Source organism: Toxotes jaculatrix, chromosome 6 (assembly GCF_017976425.1).
Source record: "Toxotes jaculatrix isolate fToxJac2 chromosome 6, fToxJac2.pri, whole genome shotgun sequence".
NCBI lineage: Eukaryota > Metazoa > Chordata > Actinopteri > Toxotidae > Toxotes > Toxotes jaculatrix.
Window position 1 is genome coordinate 28,786,231 of NC_054399.1, and position 22,264 is coordinate 28,808,494.

At 42.0% G+C, this 22,264-nt stretch overlaps 3 protein-coding genes across 4 annotated transcripts; all 3 read right to left on the minus strand.

Annotated features, from left to right (window-relative positions):
* Nucleotides 1–501: 501 nt before the first annotated feature.
* Nucleotides 502–10,660, minus strand: lonp1 (lon peptidase 1, mitochondrial). The gene is made up of 21 exons (XM_041041026.1): nt 10,098–10,660; nt 9,542–9,630; nt 9,077–9,196; nt 8,767–8,932; nt 8,056–8,169; nt 7,835–7,896; nt 7,061–7,190; nt 6,533–6,616; nt 6,367–6,435; nt 6,059–6,210; nt 5,613–5,751; nt 5,289–5,467; nt 4,722–4,809; nt 4,297–4,419; nt 4,076–4,192; nt 3,735–3,875; nt 3,134–3,299; nt 2,951–3,037; nt 2,725–2,852; nt 2,477–2,641; nt 502–1,264 (listed from the first exon to the last, which is right to left on the minus strand). The coding sequence occupies exons 1-21, from the start codon at nt 10,641–10,643 to the stop codon at nt 1,109–1,111; spliced, it is 3,021 nt and encodes a 1,006-aa protein (XP_040896960.1). The 5' UTR covers nt 10,644–10,660; the 3' UTR covers nt 502–1,108.
* Nucleotides 10,661–12,066: 1,406 nt separating this feature from the next.
* Nucleotides 12,067–16,363, minus strand: rsph4a (radial spoke head component 4A). Its single transcript, XM_041040763.1, has 7 exons — nt 16,038–16,363; nt 15,162–15,384; nt 13,996–14,286; nt 13,226–13,675; nt 12,991–13,135; nt 12,401–12,518; nt 12,067–12,295 (listed from the first exon to the last, which is right to left on the minus strand). The coding sequence occupies exons 1-7, from the start codon at nt 16,142–16,144 to the stop codon at nt 12,067–12,069; spliced, it is 1,563 nt and encodes a 520-aa protein (XP_040896697.1). The 5' UTR covers nt 16,145–16,363.
* Nucleotides 16,364–16,584: 221 nt separating this feature from the next.
* On the minus strand, nt 16,585–21,663 carry dohh (deoxyhypusine hydroxylase/monooxygenase). 2 transcript variants are annotated; one of them, XM_041039957.1, is made up of 6 exons: nt 21,611–21,663; nt 20,636–20,745; nt 20,320–20,487; nt 19,407–19,483; nt 19,001–19,256; nt 16,585–18,193 (listed from the first exon to the last, which is right to left on the minus strand). In XM_041039957.1, the coding sequence occupies exons 2-6, from the start codon at nt 20,739–20,741 to the stop codon at nt 17,883–17,885; spliced, it is 918 nt and encodes a 305-aa protein (XP_040895891.1). In that variant the 5' UTR covers nt 20,742–20,745; nt 21,611–21,663; the 3' UTR covers nt 16,585–17,882. The 2 variants fall into 2 exon arrangements, with proteins under 2 accessions (XP_040895891.1, XP_040895892.1); XM_041039958.1 differs by having other exon boundaries at nt 20,636–20,742; nt 21,611–21,629.
* Nucleotides 21,664–22,264: the final 601 nt, after the last annotated feature.

The window sequence follows — 22,264 nt, forward strand, 5'->3', positions numbered from 1 at the left end:
AGACACTGGTCAAATGAATCAATACCACCTCTGTGGTAGTTCCTGCTACAATAGGTGTCTGTAGGACCACATATTGCCATGATGACACACATCCTTTTTTTACTATTTGTGGGGAGCCCTCATTGATATAATGCATTCCCTATCCCTTTACCCTAACCCTAAACCATCACAACTGAATGCCTAACCCCAACCCTTACCCTAACTCTAACCTTAACCTGGTTCTAGCCTGAACTCTATAAATAAACCACTTAGATCAAAGTATGAAAAGATGCATAGAAACCAGACTCCACAGAGTTTTAATCTCCACGTTGCAGGTGTAAAAATTCACATCTACAACCACACACTGTAAACTGACACATTTAGTTTTTCTCTCATTATTCCTGATTGGACAGTTTGTGAAGTTTGTTTAATATCATTTTTTAAAAGATAAAAATAACCAACAATTAAAAATTCATTCAAATAAAAGGTTCACAGGTTGATTAGAACAGATAACCAGAAAAGTTGTGTTTATTATTTCTTTTATTTCAACATCATCATCATCATCATCACCACATCTGGCCTATAATAATATAAAATAATATAAGAAATCTCTGAAAGAATTCATCCACAGCTCTGTATAATGAGAGCTGTAAGTAAAGAGGCTGCCTGGCAGCAAAGTCACCTCCGCCCCCCGGCTCCAGCTGTTTGGTAACATCATGTCCTGTGATGACAGGTTAGTGTTCATCTTCATCATCACCGTCAGCTCCATCACTTTTTACTGTGTATGTCTGTCTTTGGCACAGTTAACCACATGGTTTCAGCTCAGTGATGTTGTCCTGTATCACGTGACGGTCCTCCTTCATTCGGGGGTCTTGTGGTGATTGAAATGGAATTACGTGAAGAATCACCAAGCCAGCTGTTCCTCTTCAGGATTTGGGAACAAACAGTTTACTGCCCTTCTACACAGCAGGACCAAACTGTTATGTTTAAAGTCAAGAAGTAATGACTGGATTTTACTAACTACTACCAGAATGACGACTGTCAGCGTTGGTGTGGTAACAAACATGTGCCATGATATGAAAGTCCTGGTACATCCTGGCTTGGTTTTAGTGCTGTCATTGAAAGCAGGTCATGATGTTTTCTGTGGGAACACAATGGGGTAGATCTGGCTGTAGTGGTCCACAAAGTGGACCTCCAGGCCCTCTGTGATGTAGTCCGGCAGATCAGAGAAGTCCTTCCTGTTCTCCGCTGGCAGGATGATGCAGGTCACACCAGCACGACGGGCCTGACATAGGCAAGACAGTTCAGTTCTGGATTAATAAGCATATTCATTTGATATTTATTTCAAAATCACTTCTGCAAAAACTACTCCAATGTGGCCATGATTGCACTGGTACCTAAAGACTGTGATCTCATTTCAATGATTCATCCAGTGCAGAAAGATCTAAACTATTGCTCCTCACACTGTAAGTTTGTTGTAGATTTGCAATATGATTCCACAGTGCATTTTGATCTCTGATGTGATGCGTTGAGTGCTACTTAATTCTTCGAGCTGCATTTATTAGAAGGATGCTGTCTTCTGTTGCCTGCTAACTTTGCATGAGAGCCCTCTCATGTTTTATTTGGTGATTATCACTTTCTGTTATCAAACACACGATCCTGGTAGCAGAGGTAAGTTCTGTGGTGTTGTCTTGTAGTTGTGGTGTGTGTGTGTGTGTGTGTGTCAGAAGGACTGAGATGTTTGCACAGTGTTGTGGTGAAAGCTCATGTAACTGTCTCTTAGACCTGATATCTACTAGTGTCTCCTGCAATGAATCTGAAGTCAGAGTGTCCCCGATGACACACAGTGTTAGCATTAACTGACTCACTGCAACACTCTGCACAAAACAGACTCAGTTCTCTGTGGCACTGATTCCACACGGTGTTGCAAACCTTCCTCTGAGATTCTGCTGCATGTTGACATGATTCATCACATCGTTTCTGCAGATTCATCAGCTGCACATTCAAGCTGCCAATCTCCTGTTGTACCACATCCCAAAGGTGTTCTACTGGATTCAGGTCTGGAGACTGGGGGAGGTCACTGAAGTTCACTGAACTCACTGTCATGTTCATGAAACCAGTCTGAGACTTTAGCTTTGTGCCATGGAGCATTATCCTGCTGGAAGTAGCCATTAGAAGATGGTGAACTTCCTGTGACTGATTGGTATTAAAGAGGCATCTACATAAATGACTTCAACATAACTAGATAACCTTGGTTTTTGAATTTAGGTAGTAGTTTTTTTTTTGTGTATGTTCATTTCATGTGAAGATACATTGAAATGATTTTCAAAAGATGATGATGAAACTGACTTTTATTTGTTATTCTTGTGAGAGAGGAAAAGCCTGTGAAGCAGCACTGTTTCAAAGGACTGATAAATAATCAGTCAGAATGCATCATATCCGCTTTTTGAACACAGCAGCATTTATATCTGTGTGTGTGTGTGTGTCTTGTACTCACAGCGATAGTTTTCTCTTTGATTCCTCCTACAGGCAGTATTTTTCCGGTCAGTGACACCTCACCGGTCATGGCTATGTTCTGACGCACGGGCTGGTTGGTTGCCAGGGACAACAGCGCTGTAACAATGGTGCAGCCAGCACTTGGTCCATCCTTAGGAGTCGCCCCCTTGGAAACAAGCGATAACAAGTTATTGACAAACAAGACAATCAATACGTCATTTATTTACAGTACCGTGTCACCATGGTTACCTCGGGGACATGCAGGTGCAGGTGGGAGTTGACCAGGAAGTGATTATCTGGTTCCTTGGTCATGAGGAAGGCCCTGGCGAAGGTTGAGGCGATCTTAGCACTTTCTTTCATAACATCACCCAGCTGACCTGCAGAGGAGCATCAAGATCTTTCATATGCTCTCTGTTCAACATCTGGAGAAGACATCAGACTGCAGGGTGACCCGCTGTGTGACCTCCTGACTCACCTGTGACCTCCAGTGTCCCCTCTCCTTTGTCCTTTGCTCCTCCAGAAGGACGGCGCAGTGAAGTCTCAATGAACAATGTTGACCCTCCTACACAGAAGACAAAACACAGACAGACACTCAGTATGAATCATTTTCTATTGGTTAGTGTAAGAGAGAGTGTGTGTGTGTGTGTGTGTCGCTCACCCATTGCAGTCCATGCCAGGCCCATAACCACTCCTGGTGGGGTGACATCATACATTCGATCCACAGTGAAAATAGGTTTACCCACGAAGTCCTGCAGGTTTTCAGGTGTAACAGTCACTGTGGTTTGCTCACCGCTGACAATACAGAATGCCACCTTACGGAAAACCTGCCAGACAGATGGAAAAGACACACAAAAATAAAACCCACTGAGGTATGTGTTGTTTGGAGAGGGAAAGATGAGAGAGAAATGTCTCGCTGTAACTTTGTGGCATGTCTGTGCAGTTCAAGTGAGGAATTATATAAAAAAAAATTTTTTTCCACTCAGGATCACAGTTCATTTCCACAATGACTGGTTTCCAAGTTAAAACCAGTGACTTTAAAATTAATTCAGCAGGTGGTTTTCTCTTCCTCCCTGACCTGGACCAGCTTCCTCCATCCTCTCACCCACTGCAAACACCTGCAATCCCTGCTGGTCCTCTTGCAGGAGGACGTAGTTACAGGGTTCAGGGTTTTTGTTACATGCAGAATGTTTTGCTGATTAAGCCACCAAAATCTTTGCTTTGAGCAGCCTGATGTGTGTGAGCTCTGGCCAGTGTTTTACCTTTTCCACTTGTTTCTGCAGGTTCCTGACTCCAGACTCCCTGCAGTACTGCCTGATGAGCAGACTGAGGGCGTCAGACGAGATGGAGGCCTTCTCCTCCGTCAGACCACACAGGGAGCGGAGCTGAGGGACCAGGTAACACTAAACACACACACACAGACAAAGGGAAATTAAAGGTATAATGTACTGGTGATGCACATAAGATGTTTACTTACCACTTAACACCATAACTGTGAGAAAATCTATTCTGCTCTTATTAAAATTATAATTATAAATAATAACATAGTATTTATTGTTTTTTTCCCTCATAGTCACAGTACAGAGACAGACTTTGTTGTTACCTCAGCGATAGCCAGTTTCTCCTGGGCCACATATCCAGACACATTGATCATCTCCATCCTGTCTCTGAGAGGCTCTGGGATGGTGTCGATCACGTTGGCCGTGCAGATAAATAAAACCTTCATTGGAGCAGAGAGAAATGGGCAGGGCTCACAAAAAAAAAAGCATTTTATCTTTGTCATCTTTCACCAGGACTGTGGAACTACACACACACACTCCTAACCTTTGACAGATCCACCGGAACGTCCAGGTAGTGGTCGAGGAAGTTGGCGTTCTGTTCAGGGTCCAGGAGCTCCAGCAGTGCGGAGGATGGATCGCCCTGGTAACCACGACCCATTTTATCCACCTGGTAATGACACGTTAACACCATCAAGCATTAAGCAACAAGCTGGTTCATTTATCCTCAGGAGTTTTTTGAACTGACTGTGCTACCTAAACAGTATATGTACAGTATATAAATATATAATCAGTATATATATATCTGAATCCCCCAGATACATGGGCCCGAGTCATCTACAGGTCACTGAAGATAAAACTGGTGGTCAGGGAGAACCGGTTCTTTGCAGCAGACTTTCTCTGGTATTTTTAATGTATTTATAATGAACTCAACACGCACAGGTACAGGAGCAGCAGCACCACCACACTGACCTCGTCTATTAGCACCAGGGGGTTCTCTGTCTTGGTTTTCTTCAGGCACTGGATAATCTTCCCAGGCATTGCTCCAACATATGTCCTCCTGAACACACCCACAAACACCCAAACCCATTTTAGAAAATCACTTCCACATGTTTCCTCAAGTTGTAACTTGATATATCAGCGGCTGAGAAATTAGAAAATTAAAGTATTGCTATTATTCTGATAAAGGAATTTCAGCTGATAATAATGTCTAATAATGTGGAGCCTCAGCTGTGGACTGAGCACGCTGCTTGAAACCTTACTCTCCTCCGCTCTGTGTTTTGAATGAAACCAATTTAATGTCAAATTTATGTCTAAAAATGTACTCTAATTGTATGTTCACACATATAATGTTCATGTCAGGTGAAAGTTCTCTAAATGGTGGTGTTGTATTAGAAAAATAAACTTAACAGTCGTATACGTATAACCTTTTCCCACACATGCCTGATACCAGGGACCGAGCTCTGCACATGATATTGATGATGTAAGCTATCGTAAGTCATTCATCTTCAGTAATAACGGCAGCAAAGACTTCCAGACCTGTGTCCTTTAATCTCAGCCACGTCGGTCATGCCTCCCACGCTGAACCTGAAGTACTCTCTGTTCAGGGCTCTGGCTATGGAGCGAGCGATGGAGGTCTTTCCCACACCTGGAGGACCATAGAAACACAGGATCTTCCCCTGGGTGGAGCCACGCAGCTGGCTCACTGCGATGAACTCCTGCACAAGGACAGACAGGAAGCCAGGTTCGTCTCTACAAGGACAGTTTTTGACGTGTGGATAGATGTATCTGAACATTTGCTGTCCAAATAGACAGGCATGTGTATGTGAGTGCAAGTGTGTGTGTGTGTGTACATTTGCTAACCAATATGCGTTTTTTAACATCCTCCATTCCATAATGGTCTTCCTCCAGAACCTTTTTGGCTGTCTCCAATGATAAGTTCTCTTCGCTATTGGTACCCCAGGGCATGCTGGTCAGCCAGTCCAGGTAGTTGCGGGTTACACTGAAACACACATTTGTTGTTGCTGTTTGTTTATGTTTGTTATAATCTAAAATCATTTCCTCTAAAAGAAGTCATCCCTACACCAAAACACACTGTGTGGAGAAACCTTGAGTTCTAGCAAACGTGGTGAGCATTAGTAAAAGCATTCCTACCAGTGGTCAAACACTCCACAAGGTGTCTTTAATGAAGGACAGTTAGGTCAATCACCCACTTAAAAAAGTGCCTCAAGTGTTCCTTGAGCTGACCAAATAACATAAGTCAAAGGCTCTTGTAATCTAGTGGGACAAAAAAAATATACAAGACCAACTTGAACTCTGAAGAGTGGTTGTCCAGCAGCCCCAGCTTGTTGAGTTCTTCATTGATGACGTCCATTATGTGCTGAGGGACAGTCCTATCTTTGAGTCTCTCTCTAAACTTCTCCTCAATAGCTTCTTTGTCCTCTTTTTCCAGACCCAGCTCCTGAAAACAGTCACACACACACACACACACACACACACAATTTTAATGTTTTAATGGGTCCAAGTTCACAGACCTACTGCAGCAAGTATGAGGAGCTATGACAGGGATGTTTAATGGAATGTGTGGTGGTCCAGATGTCCGCTGTGGTGGTACTACCTTCTTAATGATCTTGAGCTGCTCCTGCAGCAGGTACTTCCTGTGGGTCTGTTTGATCTTCTCCTCCACCTGTGAGGAGAGCAGGGACACACAGATGAGTGACTGAGGCTGACGAGCGGGGCAGTGGCTGGTTAAAGCTCATACATGTTTGCCGATGACCTCTGACCTCTCGGCCCAGTCGCTGTTGCAGTTTACTCAGCTCATACTCCTTCTTCAGCAGAGACAGAGCCTTGTAGAGACGCTTCGGGATCTACAGAGACACACAAGGACAGGTTTCTAAAGGCCTGTCCACCTGAAACTGACTGTATGTTATAAAGCTTCAATGGAAGAACCAAAATATACAGATATGAAAATATATATTAAAAAGTTTAGGGAAGTGGCTGTGCTGTGTCAGGGGACATTAAAAATCCCATTATAACTTAAGGCATCAGAATGAGGTTGAGAACACGCTGCACTCAAAAACAAACCTGTGCCAGCACAAAGTTGAACTATATACTTTACTGACGTGTTTTCAAACATTACATTTTAGTTTAGAAAAGACTTGAAGGACGAGGACTAACTGGTTGCTTTGGTAAATACACGTCAGCTCAACTTCTCCACCTCTGTTAAGCAGCCAAGTCCCTGAACGATTATAAAGGAAACATTCAGGAAAGTCTCCCACAGGAGTGGAGCTATAAGCATGTAGACTGCTCACATTGATCTCCTCCAGGACGTCCTGTAGTTCATGTGACTCTGCTCCTGTCAGGGCTGCTCCCATGTCGCTAAGGTAGATGGGATTATCAACCACTCTCTGACCAGCCTGCATCATCTGAAGGACAGACTCTCTGACACACACACACACACACACACACAAAACAAGCATTTCAGAACACCTCTGCTGCTTTTGGATTCCTTTCTGAGACTAATTCAATCACTGACTGCAAACTGATTAAGTTTTCCTCAGTCATAACTCCTGCCTTAATGAAACACATGATAATACATGACACAGGGCTGTTTTAGGCATCAGCCAGTCAGGCCTAGAGCGCCACCAGCTGGGTGGAGGGGGGGGGCACACTTTTTCCACACTAACATCCAATGCCGTATTTTGGTGATAAATAAACCCACTGTTTACTATGCATGATGGTCCATCCATCATCATATCACAATATGATCAAAACCAGGAGACTCAAGTCTTGTTAACCAGATGAAGAAAATACATAACAAAAAAGATGCATAGGTCCTGAAATTAAAGTGAAATAAGGATGCCTCGAGCAGATACTAGATACTACAAAGCACTATATAAAATAATAGTTTATATAGTATTATTTTGCACAGGGTTAGCAGCTGTTACACATATTTAAACTGCTTTACTAACTTCAATGGAGGCCTGTAGGCTAAGTGTGAACTGCCAGCTGTATAATGTCAATCTAAACCAAAAGACCAAGGACAGACTGAGGCGGATAACTGATCAATTAAGTAAGTGTCTGACCTGTAGAGGGGGTTGAGTGCAATGATGTCCCTGATGGTCTTCACTATCTCTGCTGTCAGCGCCTGCAGAACAAACACATCATAGAGATTCTAGTTTACCAGTGTTTCCTCTTCAGTAAGAGCATCTGATTTCTGAAAAATGCTACAGAATCAGTTCAGTTTTACCATGAGAATCACTTTATGAAACAAACCACCTCTCATACTGTACTGTGGGCTTTGTACCTTGACCTCCTCTGTGACGGTGAACTGCTCGTGTTGAACATTGTCCACTTCCACCATCAGGATGTTGGAGGAGGGCAGAGGTTGAAGCTCTGGACTCAGGTCTGCTTCTGAAATCTGACCGACAACAAAGGACTTCGAATCACTACCATCAATATGAAAATGAATGAGAACTACAGGTAATTCCACTACCATCAAAAATGAACTCAGATGTAATAACTACACACAAGTAGCACAGTGACGGAAGGTGACATTATTAAACATACTTAAACTGCATTAACAGATGTAGGCAGTGTTAAATATTAAAAACTCCAGCCTGTTTTCCTTTGTTTGTATATTTACATTGTGACCTAAAATACTCAGACGAGATCTGATAACATTATTATGTTTCATCATTGCTGGATCAACCTGTTTGGGGGCCCTCAGGGCAAAAAAAACATCCTGTTGGACCCCTCCCCTCCCCGCCATGTTGTATTTACCTCTAAGTTTCCAGTAAGTAAGTAAGTACACACATCTGAGCGGACTACACGTGGCCGTGTCATTATTTAGCTAATAATTATTAGCTAAATAGGTTTTCTGTGCCTCAGTGAGTTTGTTGTTATTTGATTATATGTATCTTTATTGAGAAATATTTACCATATGAGCGCATTATTAATTAAAAGTGAGTAATGCTTGAGAGCACTTGATTTGGCATGTGAGGATCATGTCACAGACCTTGTCCTCCAGCTGCTCTGTCAGGGACCCTGCTTGGTCCTTGCGGCTGCGTTTAGCTTTGCGTCTCGATGGAGGTTTGGAGTGGGACTCTGGCTCAGACTCTGTCCACACGGGGGACGTCACGGCCTCTTCGGGCTCCACCTCCAGCTGTCTTGTGATCCGGATCCTGATAGGCCAGAATATATTGTACACATAGCTGAGGTCTACACAAAGTGCAGGCAACAGTGTGAGAGTCTACAGATTTTCTTTCCAACAAACCACTATGCCTTTCAGCTCAGAATTCTAGCCCAGCAGCAGCAGAGTTTCTAACCTGCGATGCCCCATGACTATCATCCTCAGCTTGTCTCCCAGGTCCTGCATCTCATGAATCTGAACAAAAGTCCCTGTAGAGTAGACGGCATCCAGAGACTCCACCACATCGGACTCATTACTGCAACAGAAAGAGACAGCAGACAGCATGTCATGTTCCTAGCTCTGTTCACCCATTTCTAAAGTCAGATTCACATCAGATATCAAGGATGGTGTTTTTCCAAATGGCTGAGATGTTTTAAACTCATCTGCAGAACAAACAGCACCAAGTATGTTCATATTCTATTATGTGTCATCCGATATTTAGTGAATGAAAAAAAATTATAATTTAAATGACAAATGCATTGCATTTCCTGAAGTCACTTCAGAAGTCTCCCATTGGTACAGCAGTGGTGTATATAAGCACACTGTCAAGGAGAATGGCTCCGTTAGTGTCTCTAGCAGAAAAAGGAGCTATCAGACTTACTTGTCGTCTCTCTTGAGGAAGACTCCAGCATACGGCTGAGCCAGACGAACCTTCCTCCTCAACAGCTCCATCAACTCTTTGTTCCTTACCTAACAGGAAAAGAGACAGACACATGACACACACTCAGCACTTAAAAACACAGACCTTAGAGCTTTGGTCTTTGCCTGAAATATCTGATTTACTCCTATATATTATGCTGAGTAATTATTCCCTGTGTGAGTGTTCTACAGGAAGGGAATGTTGAGGCTATTCCAGTGATGGTCAGCGAAATAACCACACCATCTCTGGAAATTTCCAAATGTCTTGATTAAATAAAGCAAAAAAGTACACTACATTACTACTACACTAACCTATCAGTGTTAGGTGTAGCAGATGATGTGGAGCCAGATGTTAAGCATCTGCAGTTACATGTTCAGATAGAAGAAGAGGCCGGACTGTCAAAAGGCTGACATCTTCCTTCCACTGCTCTGCACAGGGAGTATGACCAGCGTTGCTGTGGGATTGCATCATCCCCGGGTCTCTCAGGTCAGGAGATGCAGCGTTACGTTTTCCTCACCTCTATGATCTTGATGAAACGGGGGAACACTGGGTTTCTGCTCACAGCGATCAGCGGCACATTAGGAAACACCTCCGGGACCATCATAGGAGTGAGAGCCGTCATCTGAGGACCGCTGTACGGTACTCCCCCATCTCCTCCAGACTCCTCTCCCCCAGAGCCCGCGCTGTCCCCGCCGTCCTCGCCGGAGAAGCCGGCGCCGCTGGCTCGGTTCCCGAACATCCTATCCTGAACCATGTAGGGTCGATAGGTCGGTGTGAGAAGATCGGTTTGGCCACGGAAAACGGCACCGACCCGCATCCACCGGTGAGGTCTGATGGTCAGCCTGCTGCCTGCTGTCATTGCTGTGTTGTTAGAGCAGCGGTTGAGGCTTGTTTTCTGGGGGGTCCCGGTGCTGGTGTAGAACCGTGGGGGCTGGAGCCGGCGCAGGGACGACGTATCGGTTTGGGGGACCCGGCTACTGCCGGCCCAGTTTAGTTTTACTACAAGAGCCGAATTTCTATGGAGCTGTCTCGCAGCGCCCAGCATCTTCATGCAGGCAGCCATGTTGATCTGGAGCTTTCCACAGCACGCGACTGACCTTCCGTCACCGTTTGATGACGTAATGTTGTCATGTAACTTTTTAAAGCTCTCGTGTTAATGTCACTCCTCAAGGATATCGCTGGTGTATTCAAAATTACTCGCATTAAATATCATTTATTGTATTCTGTTAGACTATAATTCATTGGAATAAATATCAGTTAAATTCAATGAACTCAGAAAGCCTCAACAGACACGTTTAAAATACAATACAACGTCAATATTCTTTAAGAAGTGGTTTAAAAATAACATTGTACAGCAAGCATTCCTTCAGGTTAAACTACGTGTGTTTGTTTTAATGTACAGAACAATGCTTGTCTATTGTACAGGTTTGTAATCCTGGTTAAGTTTTATATTAAAACGCACATTAAAACAGTGTGTGTGTATGTGGTGCAGTTAGGTTTTCATTGCCAACTAAGTGCCCCTCTTTGCAGTGGCCTTGATAATGTTTCTTCTGGGAACATTATCAGCTGTGGCTTCTTGCCCATATACAAATTCATTTTGTGAAAAGGCTGCAGTTGAGGAATTTACTTCATGAAGTTGTTTCTGTTTCTGACTTTAAAATGTTTCAGCCTGCATGTTAGGACATAGGGCATAAGGAAACCTTAAGGTAAAACCATACCTGCATGCTGTAATCACCAGTCTGGGACACTATTTGGTGTATTTGTATTATTTGTATTATTTGTATTTGTATAATGAGATGGCCTAATTGGTGGATTCAGAAAGGAGTTCAGTGTTTCATCTTGCTACAAAACAGGAAAGTGTTAACTTTCAAGGTCCTTGTGTGAAGGCTGGAATCTTCTTACCTTTTCTTTGTATTTCTGAGACAAAAGACGGCACCTTACGACTCTTTGTTACATCACAAGTGTCTTTCATGTAAACCAACAAAGTTTCTGTATAGAGTCTCTGTTTTTCTCCAAAGAACAGTGTGTGTATCCTTGACGCCTAACAAATGTGTTGAATGCTTTTGTGTCCTTATAAAGGATTTATGGAGCTAAGTTTTCTTAAATGTTTGAAAACATCATCATCCAGTCAGCATTCTTCTTCTTCTTTTCCTTTATTAGAACATTGCTGCGTGTCTTCGTGAACTGTTGCCACCTTTAGATCAGTAGAACAGAATGAAACGATTGGCACCTGTGTATCATCTCATGCATGTGTGTAAACGTGTGCATACAAGTGATCCACATGTAAACATCTGTTCCATTGCACTAATAGTGGTAAGAGACTCCACAGGGTACCTTTAACAAAAGTTGGGTACAAAGCAAGTACTGTCTCACCTTTAAACTACTGGACTCTTGAAATGTTTAACTGAATTTAGTAAACGGATTTATTTGGCCTTTGACTTACAAATAAGAACTCAAAAGATCAAACTCAGAATGTGACTGTTTTCTCAGTCGTCATCCTCCTCCTCTTCGTCTGTGTCCTCCATCTCCTCCTGAGCAGCTTGCTGCTCCTCTAAAGCTTCTTTCAGTGCCTGCTCCTCTTCCAGTGATGGGTCCAGGGCCTCTGTGATTTCTGGTCCGCTGGCATACTCTTTCTGTGGTGGCGGGTGGACAGGTGGGCTGTACCCTTCCCCTGCGTACTTCAGACCCCATCCAACATATATGTTCTCAAACTTCCTAAATTTAGAGGCAGCACATTGTTGTTGTAAACTGCAACATTGCCTTTGGTAAATCGTGATAATCAGACACAGGAAGTCAGAATAATCTGATCTTTTCACTTACTTTCCACAAGCATAGGCATGTGCTCCTGGCCAGAGGTTAGAATGCAGCACAGCTACTGCATGCTGAGAGGTGAGAGTGGAGGACATCCTGGAGCTCCAGGGAGGGGTGTTGAACATTTCTGAGAGACACAAACATAACTTAGCTCCCTACTAGGACATAGGTTTTATTTCAGAAGTGGAGGCACGATGAAGGCATGGGTTCATCAGCCTAAAAAAAATGACACTTTGTGTGTTATTTTATCCATCCATCCATTAACAATAATTGCTGGGGACTTGGGGCTGGTCCCAACTTTCATCAGGTAAAAGGCCAGGTTCACTCTGGACTGGTAGCCCGTCAATCCAATTCAAACCTACGGGTAATTTAAAGCTACCATTCACCAAAACCTGCATGTCTGTGGACTGTGGGAGGAAGCCTGAGCACCTGGCTCAGTCAGGCAGGTGCTCAAACAAAATGTTAGATTATGTAAATTGTTGTATTATTGTTTTTAGCATAGCAACACTACTTAAAGTTAGTTTCACTGATACAGATCTGATAATTCATGACAGATAATGCTGTGTTTTTACCTTTACTTCAAAGAGGCAAAGACTAACCTGCATCTTGGGAAAGGGGAGTGAGCAGAGGGGGTCCAACTTCTGGCTCAGGCTCATCAGGCTCCTCTTCCTTCTCCTCAGCCTCTCCATCCTCATTAGAGTCTTCTCCTGGTTTCACAGCCAGGTTAATCCAGGTACAACGGCCCTACAGCAGTCCATATTTACAAGTTAAAGAAGCACATGCATCCATCAGCTGAGAAAATGGTCCATGTACCTGCTTTGTTTCGACTTGTACCTGCTTCAGGATGTGCTGAACATGATGCACCCAGGCTGACAAAGACTCAGCCATCTCAGCAGCTGGAATGCCCTCAAAATCAAGATTCACTTCATAGCTGTCTCGTGGTGCCTCGTCTTCCTCATCACCTTCCTCCTCCCCAGCCTGGAAGAAGCCCTGGGGGCTGACCTGTGTGCCAGCCGAGATCCGAGAAATTTGTGCCCTCAGATAGTTAGCTTCATTCCCAGGAAAAGGCGGGTAACTGTTAACTGGTGAGTCCAGCCTCCCGGTGAAGAATTTACGGATCTGGCGAGCAACAGTGATCTGAGCAGGACTGACCGAAGGGAGCCTTACCCAAGGAAGACCAGGCTCTTTGCACACATAATAAACAAACTTGTTAGCGCCTGTTCCTATTGCCTCCTTTGGAACCACCGGTGGGGGTTTATAGGTCGACTGAGGAAGTTGATCCATCTGAAAATAAAGGCACCACAGGAAAAACAACTCAGACGAATCATTTCACTTCTTTACCATGAAAAGACTTCTTTCATCAAAATAAAATTCCATTTCATCACGATCACAGTGTTAAACATTGGAAATGATGATACAATCATATATTATGAGAGGAAATACAAAAGAGAAAGGACAAGTGCTGAGTTTGCATTAACAGCTAAAATAAAGGAGTCGGGGGGGGGGGGGGGGTTCTTACTGAAATATGATCAAATATCAAATATATTTTTAAAATGAGCAGAAAAATCACTGGTACTCTGAGGGATCACTTTCCACCTCCTCACCTCTTTCTCCTCACTCTCTAGAGTCTCAGCCTCTTTCTCCTCTTCCTCAGCTGCTTGGTCCGTGACTTGCTCTTCCTCTTCCTCCCCCTCTCTGTATTCAGCTTCAGCAACAATATAGTTGCTCTCTGTTCCCAGAATCTTGCCCCACAGCCGACAGCGCTGGAGTGCCTGCGACTCAACCAGCTGTTTGAGCGCAAGAAAGATCCTCTGCATCTCCTCTCTGCCCAGACCCACTCCAGCCTGCTCCAGGTAGAAGCCAATCTCACTCACATTAGGAAGAGCTGTTTCCACCTGATGAAGACCAAATAGACAGCGTTACATTATGAATATTAAGCTTCATATAACACGAGTTGTACCCATAAAACATTATTTTCATATATTTTCACGTAAAAAGGCAAATAGGCAACATTAGAATTTTTTATAACTGACTTTGAGAAATATTAATATTTGAAAACCTATTTTCTTTCAACAAACAAGTCAAACATCTTTAATGTTAAATGTTGTTTAAAGAGAAACAGTCATGGCTGGATTATGGTTCATGAGCCAATAGGCTGAGAGTCTATATGAAGTGATTGTTTTTAACATTTCTTGTTGAAAAGTCAAAACATGAAGTCAAAAGAACTGATGTCTGAGTCTGATCTGATATTTATACTTGTTATTTTCGTATTTACATATTCAGAATACAACTGGAGTGACTATTTATGCTACATTACACCCACACTGAAGTTAGTTTCTTGCAAAAACATATTAAAAATTCCTTTGTCTAAGTACACCTTCTTGTTAGAAATAATAGTTCTGGTTGCATATTTGGAATGACTCTAATGTATGGTAACTGTTGATTGTTTTTAGTCATTATTGATAAACAATTCTAAACAATATAATTATTCTAAACATATAACAATATGAAATATAATGTTTTGCCAAAGATTCACATTTGTAATATGATAGGATGTGATAATGTGATGTTCAGTGAAATTTCTGTGTGAAATGTATGGTTTCAGGGCTGAAACAAAATGTGTAGGAATTTTAAGTTTTGTTTTCTCATTTTTGACTCAGAACAATGATAACGTGGCATCATTAGATGTCTAAAAAACATTTCAACTTTCAGCCAAATACCCTTTCCCCTTTAAAGACAAATGTACAATTCAGGTGTATGTAGCCAATACCAGTTCATCCTCCCGGTCGGCTTCTTCTAACTGAGAAAACAGCAGCCGTTGCTGTTCAGCCAGCAGCTCAGCAGCTGTGGTCTGTGGAAGGTCTCGCAGAGTGCTTTGCTTGTCTTCATATAAACCCCGCTTCACATCACGGCTTATATCCTCAATCACGTCCACCGCGTTGTGTGGATGTTCATCCATCACCTTTATTAGTACCCGGGTGAGGTGGTCATACCTGCAACATTAAAGTGCAACTGTCATTGTGGAGGATAACCACCCAGAAATAATATTCACAAACATAATATTCAAGCACATATAACATATAACCTTGAATTGCCCCCCCAGGGGACAAATAAAGTTATTGACTCATTGATTGATTGATTGATTAAGAACATATGCATATAAATTTACCGTGAATTGAGACAATATCCAGTGCCAGCTGAAGTACACAGGTTGTCACTGAATGACAATAGCGTTTGTCATTCAGGAAAAATGTAGTGCTCAAATGCTTTAGACTTAGATTTAGATAAACTTTATTGATGAAATTGTTTGGTCACAGTCACTCAGTTAGTTATAAGCAAAAATATAATATAAATAAAATAAAATAAAATACAATAGTATAAGCAGAAAAAAGTAAATATAACTAAATATAAGTATACACAATATACATACAGGTTTGAACACCATAAAGTTGAAATAATAAAGTTGGCTGTTGTTTAGTTTGAAGCATTTATTTAAACATTTTTGGGGGTGACAACAGCTTCTAATCATGTGTTTTCATTGTTGGTAATGGACTACTCAACTGTTCGTATAAGGACCTGGCAAGCTAGCAAACATGACCCTGCAGCCATGAGCTAACACCATAACACACACCCGGACGGTACTTACAGGTTCAGGTTGCTTTTCGTACTGTTTTTCAACATGAACGCCTTGAACGAAGCAGCTGCCTGCAGTCTCAGCTGACTGCTGTCTTCGTTTCCATTAGCTGTATCCATCGTTCCTCACGTCCGCTTATTTCATGTGTTTCTAAACTTTTATCTTCAAACACGCTGACTGTGACTAACGGCACAGGTGTCAGTCTGTAAAGCCAGTAAAGACGTTCAAAACGGCTACTTATCAAGGAACAGTGTCACGGAGAGAGAGTCGTAGCGTAGGCCCAAACTTCAGCGGTTGCTACGGTTACTATAGCAGAATGGTTGCTAGGCAGCCTAGTAAACATTCTGTTACAGTGACCCATAGGCCTTGCCTGACGAAAAAATAAAATAGAAATAAAGAAAAATTCTATACATTTTAAAAACAGAACAGTAAAAAAACAATAAAAAATAAAGAAAAATAAAAAGTAAGTAAATAAATAAAAAGGCTGTTTGGAAAGGATTCATTTGCCCAATTTACTGCATGCAAATGAATACATTAAAGAAGAGCTTGTATATCATGAAACCAGCACAGAGTGTTTGTAGGGGGTGATATTTGAAAGTTTAATGTGAATTAAAAATCAGTCAAGATAAGTAAAAATTTCCCAACCACACTTTCACCATCTAACCCAAGAAATTACAGCAACAGCCTCTATTCAATGCATCAAACCAGACTGATGATCAGAAAGCACTGCAGTGGCTGTGATAGAATTAGATGTTTGCCAACAGATGAGAAATGAGATGTGAAGATGACACACACAAAAATTACAGGCTGGTTTCAACAAAGTAGGACAAAAATTACTACTGTGTTATTCATTCAAAGATTGGTCATAATAATTTGACAAGCTTATGTATTAACTGTAAACGGTTTTATAAATTGGACCCTCACTTTAAAGTTTTCATGAAGAGAAAAATCTTATCCGACCTCAAATCACTGCAGCAGCATAATGTATCTCTCCACTGTCCATCACAGTTCCAGTAGTATGCTCATGTCATACTGTGGCAAACTATGGTGAAATACCAGTAAAATGTACATTTTGCTAAGAGAACTTGAGTGGCACATAAAATAAATAAAAATCTATATCACACTTCTGCTGAAGGGATAAAAAAAAACGTATTGTGAAAGTGAGATCACAGACAGCATAAATATTTACAGTATTATTTTAATTTACATACAGTACACACCTGGCTGTAAATGACAGTAGATCCAAATTAATATGGTGAGGTCCAACTACAATTTTACAACGCTAATCTCTGCAGCAGAGCACAGTTTGGAATGAACTCTTCCTTCAAAGACAACTGTGTGCTTCCCAACATACTGTATATCCACAACAGAGAAGTAGATAAGAAGTAGATCTGTCTTTGGCTTGTCTTGGTTAGTTACAGCAGAATGAACTGACATCAGGTCTGATCACACTATTGTGCAGCCTGGATCAGAACCAATGCTTAAATTTAGAACCAGTCCATAGGGCACAGTCTCATCTCCATCTATGATCTATTATAACTGTATGATTGCATACAGTTCACAAACAAAAAATAATAAGGATTAAGAGAGAACAAAGGAGCACTTGAGAAGAAAAGCCCTTTAGTTGAAACCATCACATCAGTTTGTCAGGCCTTTAGATAAAATGTATTGCAAAAACAAAAAAACAGTTGAAGCAAGTTTGCTGTTTGCTGAGTCCAGTGGTTTTGAAGACATATGACTGAATAGTCCAGGTGTCTCTGCTGTATAAGGTAATAACATAGTACAGAGTAAAACTGTTAAAAAAAAAAAAAAGAAGAAAGATTTGAATGAAGGCTCCCTCAGTTGTGACAGTGACCTTTAACCCTGTAATCTGATGAGTTCATCTGCATACTGGAACTGGTCACTGTTTTCGTACTCCAGCATATCCAAAGCAACCTCACAACTCTCCTTGACGACGCGCTCTCTGTCTTCACGATAACGCTGAAGCACAGCCAGACAGTCCTCTTTGCCGATGGAGCCAAGCGCCTCTGCCGCCTCGTGCCGGACCATGGGGTTCTCACCGAAACGCTCCAGAGCTGCGCTCAGGGCTGGGATCGCTGCTGGGTGCTGCATCTGGCCCAGGACATACCCGATCTCATGACGGAACAGAGCACTAGAGCACTGCAGGCCTGGAGACACAGTTACAAAAGTGGTTTATTCAGTGGTCCAAACAAGTCAAACACCATCTTATCATTACAGGGCTCTTTCGCTGAGATGCTGAGAGAGCAAGCTGCAGGATTCCTCTCTGCCCTCATCATTCCAGTGCACTCAAAGTTCAGCTCCCTAGGTGATTTTCAGAGTACATTCAGGGTGGTAAATTATGTACTGAATGTCATCGAAATACAAGGTTACTTTTGGGAAATATACACATCATCTCCCATAAATGACACAAACTATGATAAGACTCATAGCTGGTAGAGCCTACTGGGATAGCATGTAAATGGATTCATAGATCTAAATGTCCAAAAACAGCTACAGGGAAACTAAAAAAAGCAGTGGGTATGTCAATGAGTGCTCAGTGTTTGCTCATTAGCTTGCCTAGATCAGACTTGTGTTGTTGATGTGGTATCACTGTCATGCACTCCCTTCACTGCAGTCACAAAACACAGATTCAGCAGGGTCCCCTGTCTAAAACCTAATCACAGACTGACCCATACTAGTGAACAAACTACATCACAAACTGTAATGTGACACTGTTCCTAAATGGCTGCAAACCTAGTTTGGCACTTCTGTACTATCAATGTTGTGTGTTCTTTTCCCCATTTTGCATTGATACAGTGTCATGATTACTGTGAAAATATTTCAATTCACAGAGAACTCCAAGCTTAAAACTGAAATCAGAGCATGAAAATGACCAAATGTTACCAAGTCTAAAGTTGGAGTTGTGTTTTGTAATGACTGCAGTAATACACACATAAAACAGAGTTGTATCCTACCATCTCCCAGTGCCAGGACAGCATCCTCGTTGCCCAGGTTACGCAGGGCAAACATAGCGCGGTAGCGTTCAAAGAGTGGCAGACTCTCATCCAGCAGGGTGTGGCGCAGCTCTGACACACTCTTGCTCACTGCTGGAGGGGCCGGGTCTACAGAGCTGTAGGGGCTCTTTTCTGTATTTCCATCCTCCAGCAGTTTCTCTCCTCCACTCTGCAACCACTCCAATCGACGGACAGCCAACTGACACGTTTCTGCGACCTGCAGGGAGGGGGACATGACATTTACAACTGGGTTCACGCTGCACATGTAAGTAAAATGAAATAAAACCATCAATACTGCGGTGTTCTAAGTATTTGTTAGCTGGATACCACTGCCTTTATAGTTACTGGCTACGTGTTAAGCTCTTACCTCGATGACAGGATCCTTGCTGTACTCTTTCAGTAAGTCCAGAACCACAGGATCACCAATTGCTCCCAGAGCCTCCCCTACAGACAGAGACACAGTTAACATGACAGACCAGTAGACAGGCCCAGTTCAGACCTGGTGTTAACATGTGTCTCTGGTGATCCGATCAGAAGCGGGCAGTTCTAAGTACAGACCTGAAAGCACTCGAGATGCATTGAGTGTGCATTTGAGATCTGATTGCTCAGACCACATTTAGAGGTGGTCTGGGCCGCATGTGTCCAAGTTCTTTTAGGAATATGAACGCAAAGGTCACATTGAAGGCCCATCTACTCATGATGTCTCTGCGTACGTGGAAGTACGCACTCATGTGTTCTCAGATAGCATCAGCTGGACTTGTTTATGATTTCTGAAAATTTTGAAAAGACCAGAGCTATATTACAAGTGTGTAAAAAATCTTGGACAATTTGATTTGCCTGGGACATGCCAAGGAGTAGACCCAGACAGAATTATTTTGATTTCTTCTTCTTCTTTTAATTTCCAGCAGACTAGGCACAGGAAGTGTATTACTATCTCTCGCCAGTTAACAGCAACAACAATTTAATTGGTCTTTGCAGATGAAAGTGAAGCACATGCTACATATTTGACTGATGCACTGACAGCCCTATTCCACTGAGAGTCAGTAAAAAAAATCAGTTATTTGATTAACAGCCTGTGCAGGAAACAAATCTCCTGATCCAAAATTTTCACTGACACATGTCCATACATTTGGTCGTATTTGTTCAAGGAATCACAAGAATGTGAATATGTGCATGTATGTGTGCTGATGTAAACAGAGGCAAATGAATGTATATATGTGGTACGGCAGGAGCACAGCATGACAGTGGACTCTTTTGTGTGTACATGTGTGCATGTTTACCTGCTTCATGCCTAACCATTGGCTCCTGCTGTGTGTCTTTGAGTACAGAAGTCAAAGTGGGTATGGCCTGTCTGTCCTGCATCTGTCCCAGGCAGTAAGCCAGCTCATGCTTCAGCAGGGCAGACTCATCAGTGAAGGCCTTACTGATCCATTTTATAGCTTCAGCCCCTGAGACATAGGTTACAGCTTAAATCAGTTCACATGGTAAATCACATTACACAGATTTCTTGAGTTTAATTTCAAAACCTGTTAACATCTAAGCACAGCAACACAACAACTCTAATGGATGTGTAGATGTTTTGTGGACATGTTTTACCTCCAAGGTTCTTCAAGGTGAATAAGGCTCTGAACCGCCGGGTCAGGTCCAGTCCTGGGTCCACCAGAACCTGTCCTATTGCTTCTACATGCTCGGCACTGGCCATACTGCTACAGAGGAGGACAGACAGCTGAACGTTTTAAGGCCACTTCATGATTTCCACACAGACGTGGACTGCGGACATGAACACAACCATGCCTTTGTGAGTACGTGGACGTGTTCCACATACGTGCTGACCTCCCGACAGCAAGAAACACTCCTTTCTTGATATATTTGGCTGAACATCATCAAAAAGTAAAAAACAAACAAAAAACAAAAACAAACAGTGTGTGCAACAGCCTAAACAGAAAAGGGCTGATTATTTGACACTACAAGTCAATTTTAAACCTGCAGGTATTATAACATTAATAATATAATATATAATAATAATAATGTATAATAATAATTTACAAATTTCAGTGTCATCGTGGTGACAAATACAAAAGTAACATATAAGGTGATAAAACTGATGCTGAAAGCAATTAACTCTCTATCACAGTTAGCATTACATCAGACAAAACTTTTTATATATTAGAAATAAAGAGATTAAGTTTTAATTTTTATTTTAATGACAGCTTTCTCAGAGACGGCATTAATTTAAACAGCCAAGTATGGCTGATCCTGACAACTGATAAATAAGTGATTTAACTTATCGTCTCATCCCGTTAATCGCTCACGGCTCCTGGCTCACATAACAGGGCTAGCAGCCACGTTTCGAGCTGCACGGTGCCAGCTGTGGTTATAAAAGGCTGACCCGGCTGAAGCTAACTGTTAGCTTCTCCAGTTAAACCTTCACAAAACTCCAGCTAAACATTCCTCACAATTATACAACACAGAATCGACAAATACCAACACAGGAAGGTAAAGAGAGCGGGACTTCTCGGTGAAACGTATAAATCTTCAGAGAATACAGGTGCTGTTTAACATAGATCTTACCTGGGACAAGGTCTGACAGCTGCTGCCGCTGCAGGCGCTTCAGTTCTGCAACTTCCGCTAGCAGGATGTTTCGAAAGAATTTTTCAGAATAAGAGTGTTTATACGATTCACATTCAGACACTAAAACTCAGAGCTGAACATAATTTCTTCCTAAAACAAACATGTTAAAGGAACGTGGAATAGTGTTCATGCACAGTACGCAATTTCTTTTTTTCAGTTTTATTAAAACGGAACAAAGAGATTCAATGTGAAATCTATTTGTATCTAAAATCATTGCACACACTCAAACCCTTTCCATTGGCTTGTTAAATAATGTTAACATCCCCGTGTCCATGGCCTGTTTTATTTCACTTTAATTAAAAGACCTTCTGGCCACAGTCATGGGATGATGATGATGATTATTGTTATTATTGTTATTATTATATCATTACTTTAATTAATGCATGTTGTGGATCTTCCTTTCCTAATGCCACCCAATCACTAAGCATTTTTTTCATCTTTTTTTTAAAAAAAAAAAGATTAACTGCAAATCTTTCTGTCTGTCCTGCATTTGTTCAATCTTTGTTTCTGGACTTCTGGAGCAAGTGGGATCTTTTATTCTTTTGCAACCCAACAGGAAGGGAACAGGAAAAATTATGTCTAAACTTTTACAAA

Excerpts from the sequence above, each read along its gene's own strand:
- lonp1 (XM_041041026.1), bottom strand. The coding sequence starts at position 10,643 with ATGGCTGCCTGCATGAAGATGCTGGGCGCTGCGAGACAGCTCCATAGA. Across the intron at positions 7,191-7,834 it reads GCACTCAACCCCCTCTACAG|AGAGTCTGTCCTTCAGATGA; the intron begins GTCAGACACTTA and ends TGTGTGTGTCAG. Across the intron at positions 5,468-5,612 it reads ATGTTAAAAAACGCATATTG|GAGTTCATCGCAGTGAGCCA; the intron begins GTTAGCAAATGT and ends GTCCTTGTGCAG.
- rsph4a (XM_041040763.1), bottom strand. The coding sequence starts at position 16,144 with ATGGATACAGCTAATGGAAACGAAGACAGCAGTCAGCTGAGACTGCAG. Across the intron at positions 14,287-15,161 it reads CCGACCGGGAGGATGAACTG|GTGGAAACAGCTCTTCCTAA; the intron begins GTATTGGCTACA and ends GGTCTTCATCAG. Across the intron at positions 12,519-12,990 it reads TCCCCTTTCCCAAGATGCAG|AAATGTTCAACACCCCTCCC; the intron begins GTTAGTCTTTGC and ends TGTGTCTCTCAG.
- dohh (XM_041039957.1), bottom strand. The coding sequence starts at position 20,741 with ATGGCCAGTGCCGAGCATGTAGAAGCAATAGGACAGGTTCTGGTGGAC. Across the intron at positions 19,257-19,406 it reads GCAAGGATCCTGTCATCGAG|GTCGCAGAAACGTGTCAGTT; the intron begins GTAAGAGCTTAA and ends CCCTCCCTGCAG. Across the intron at positions 18,194-19,000 it reads TGTCCTGGCACTGGGAGATG|GCCTGCAGTGCTCTAGTGCT; the intron begins GTAGGATACAAC and ends CTGTGTCTCCAG.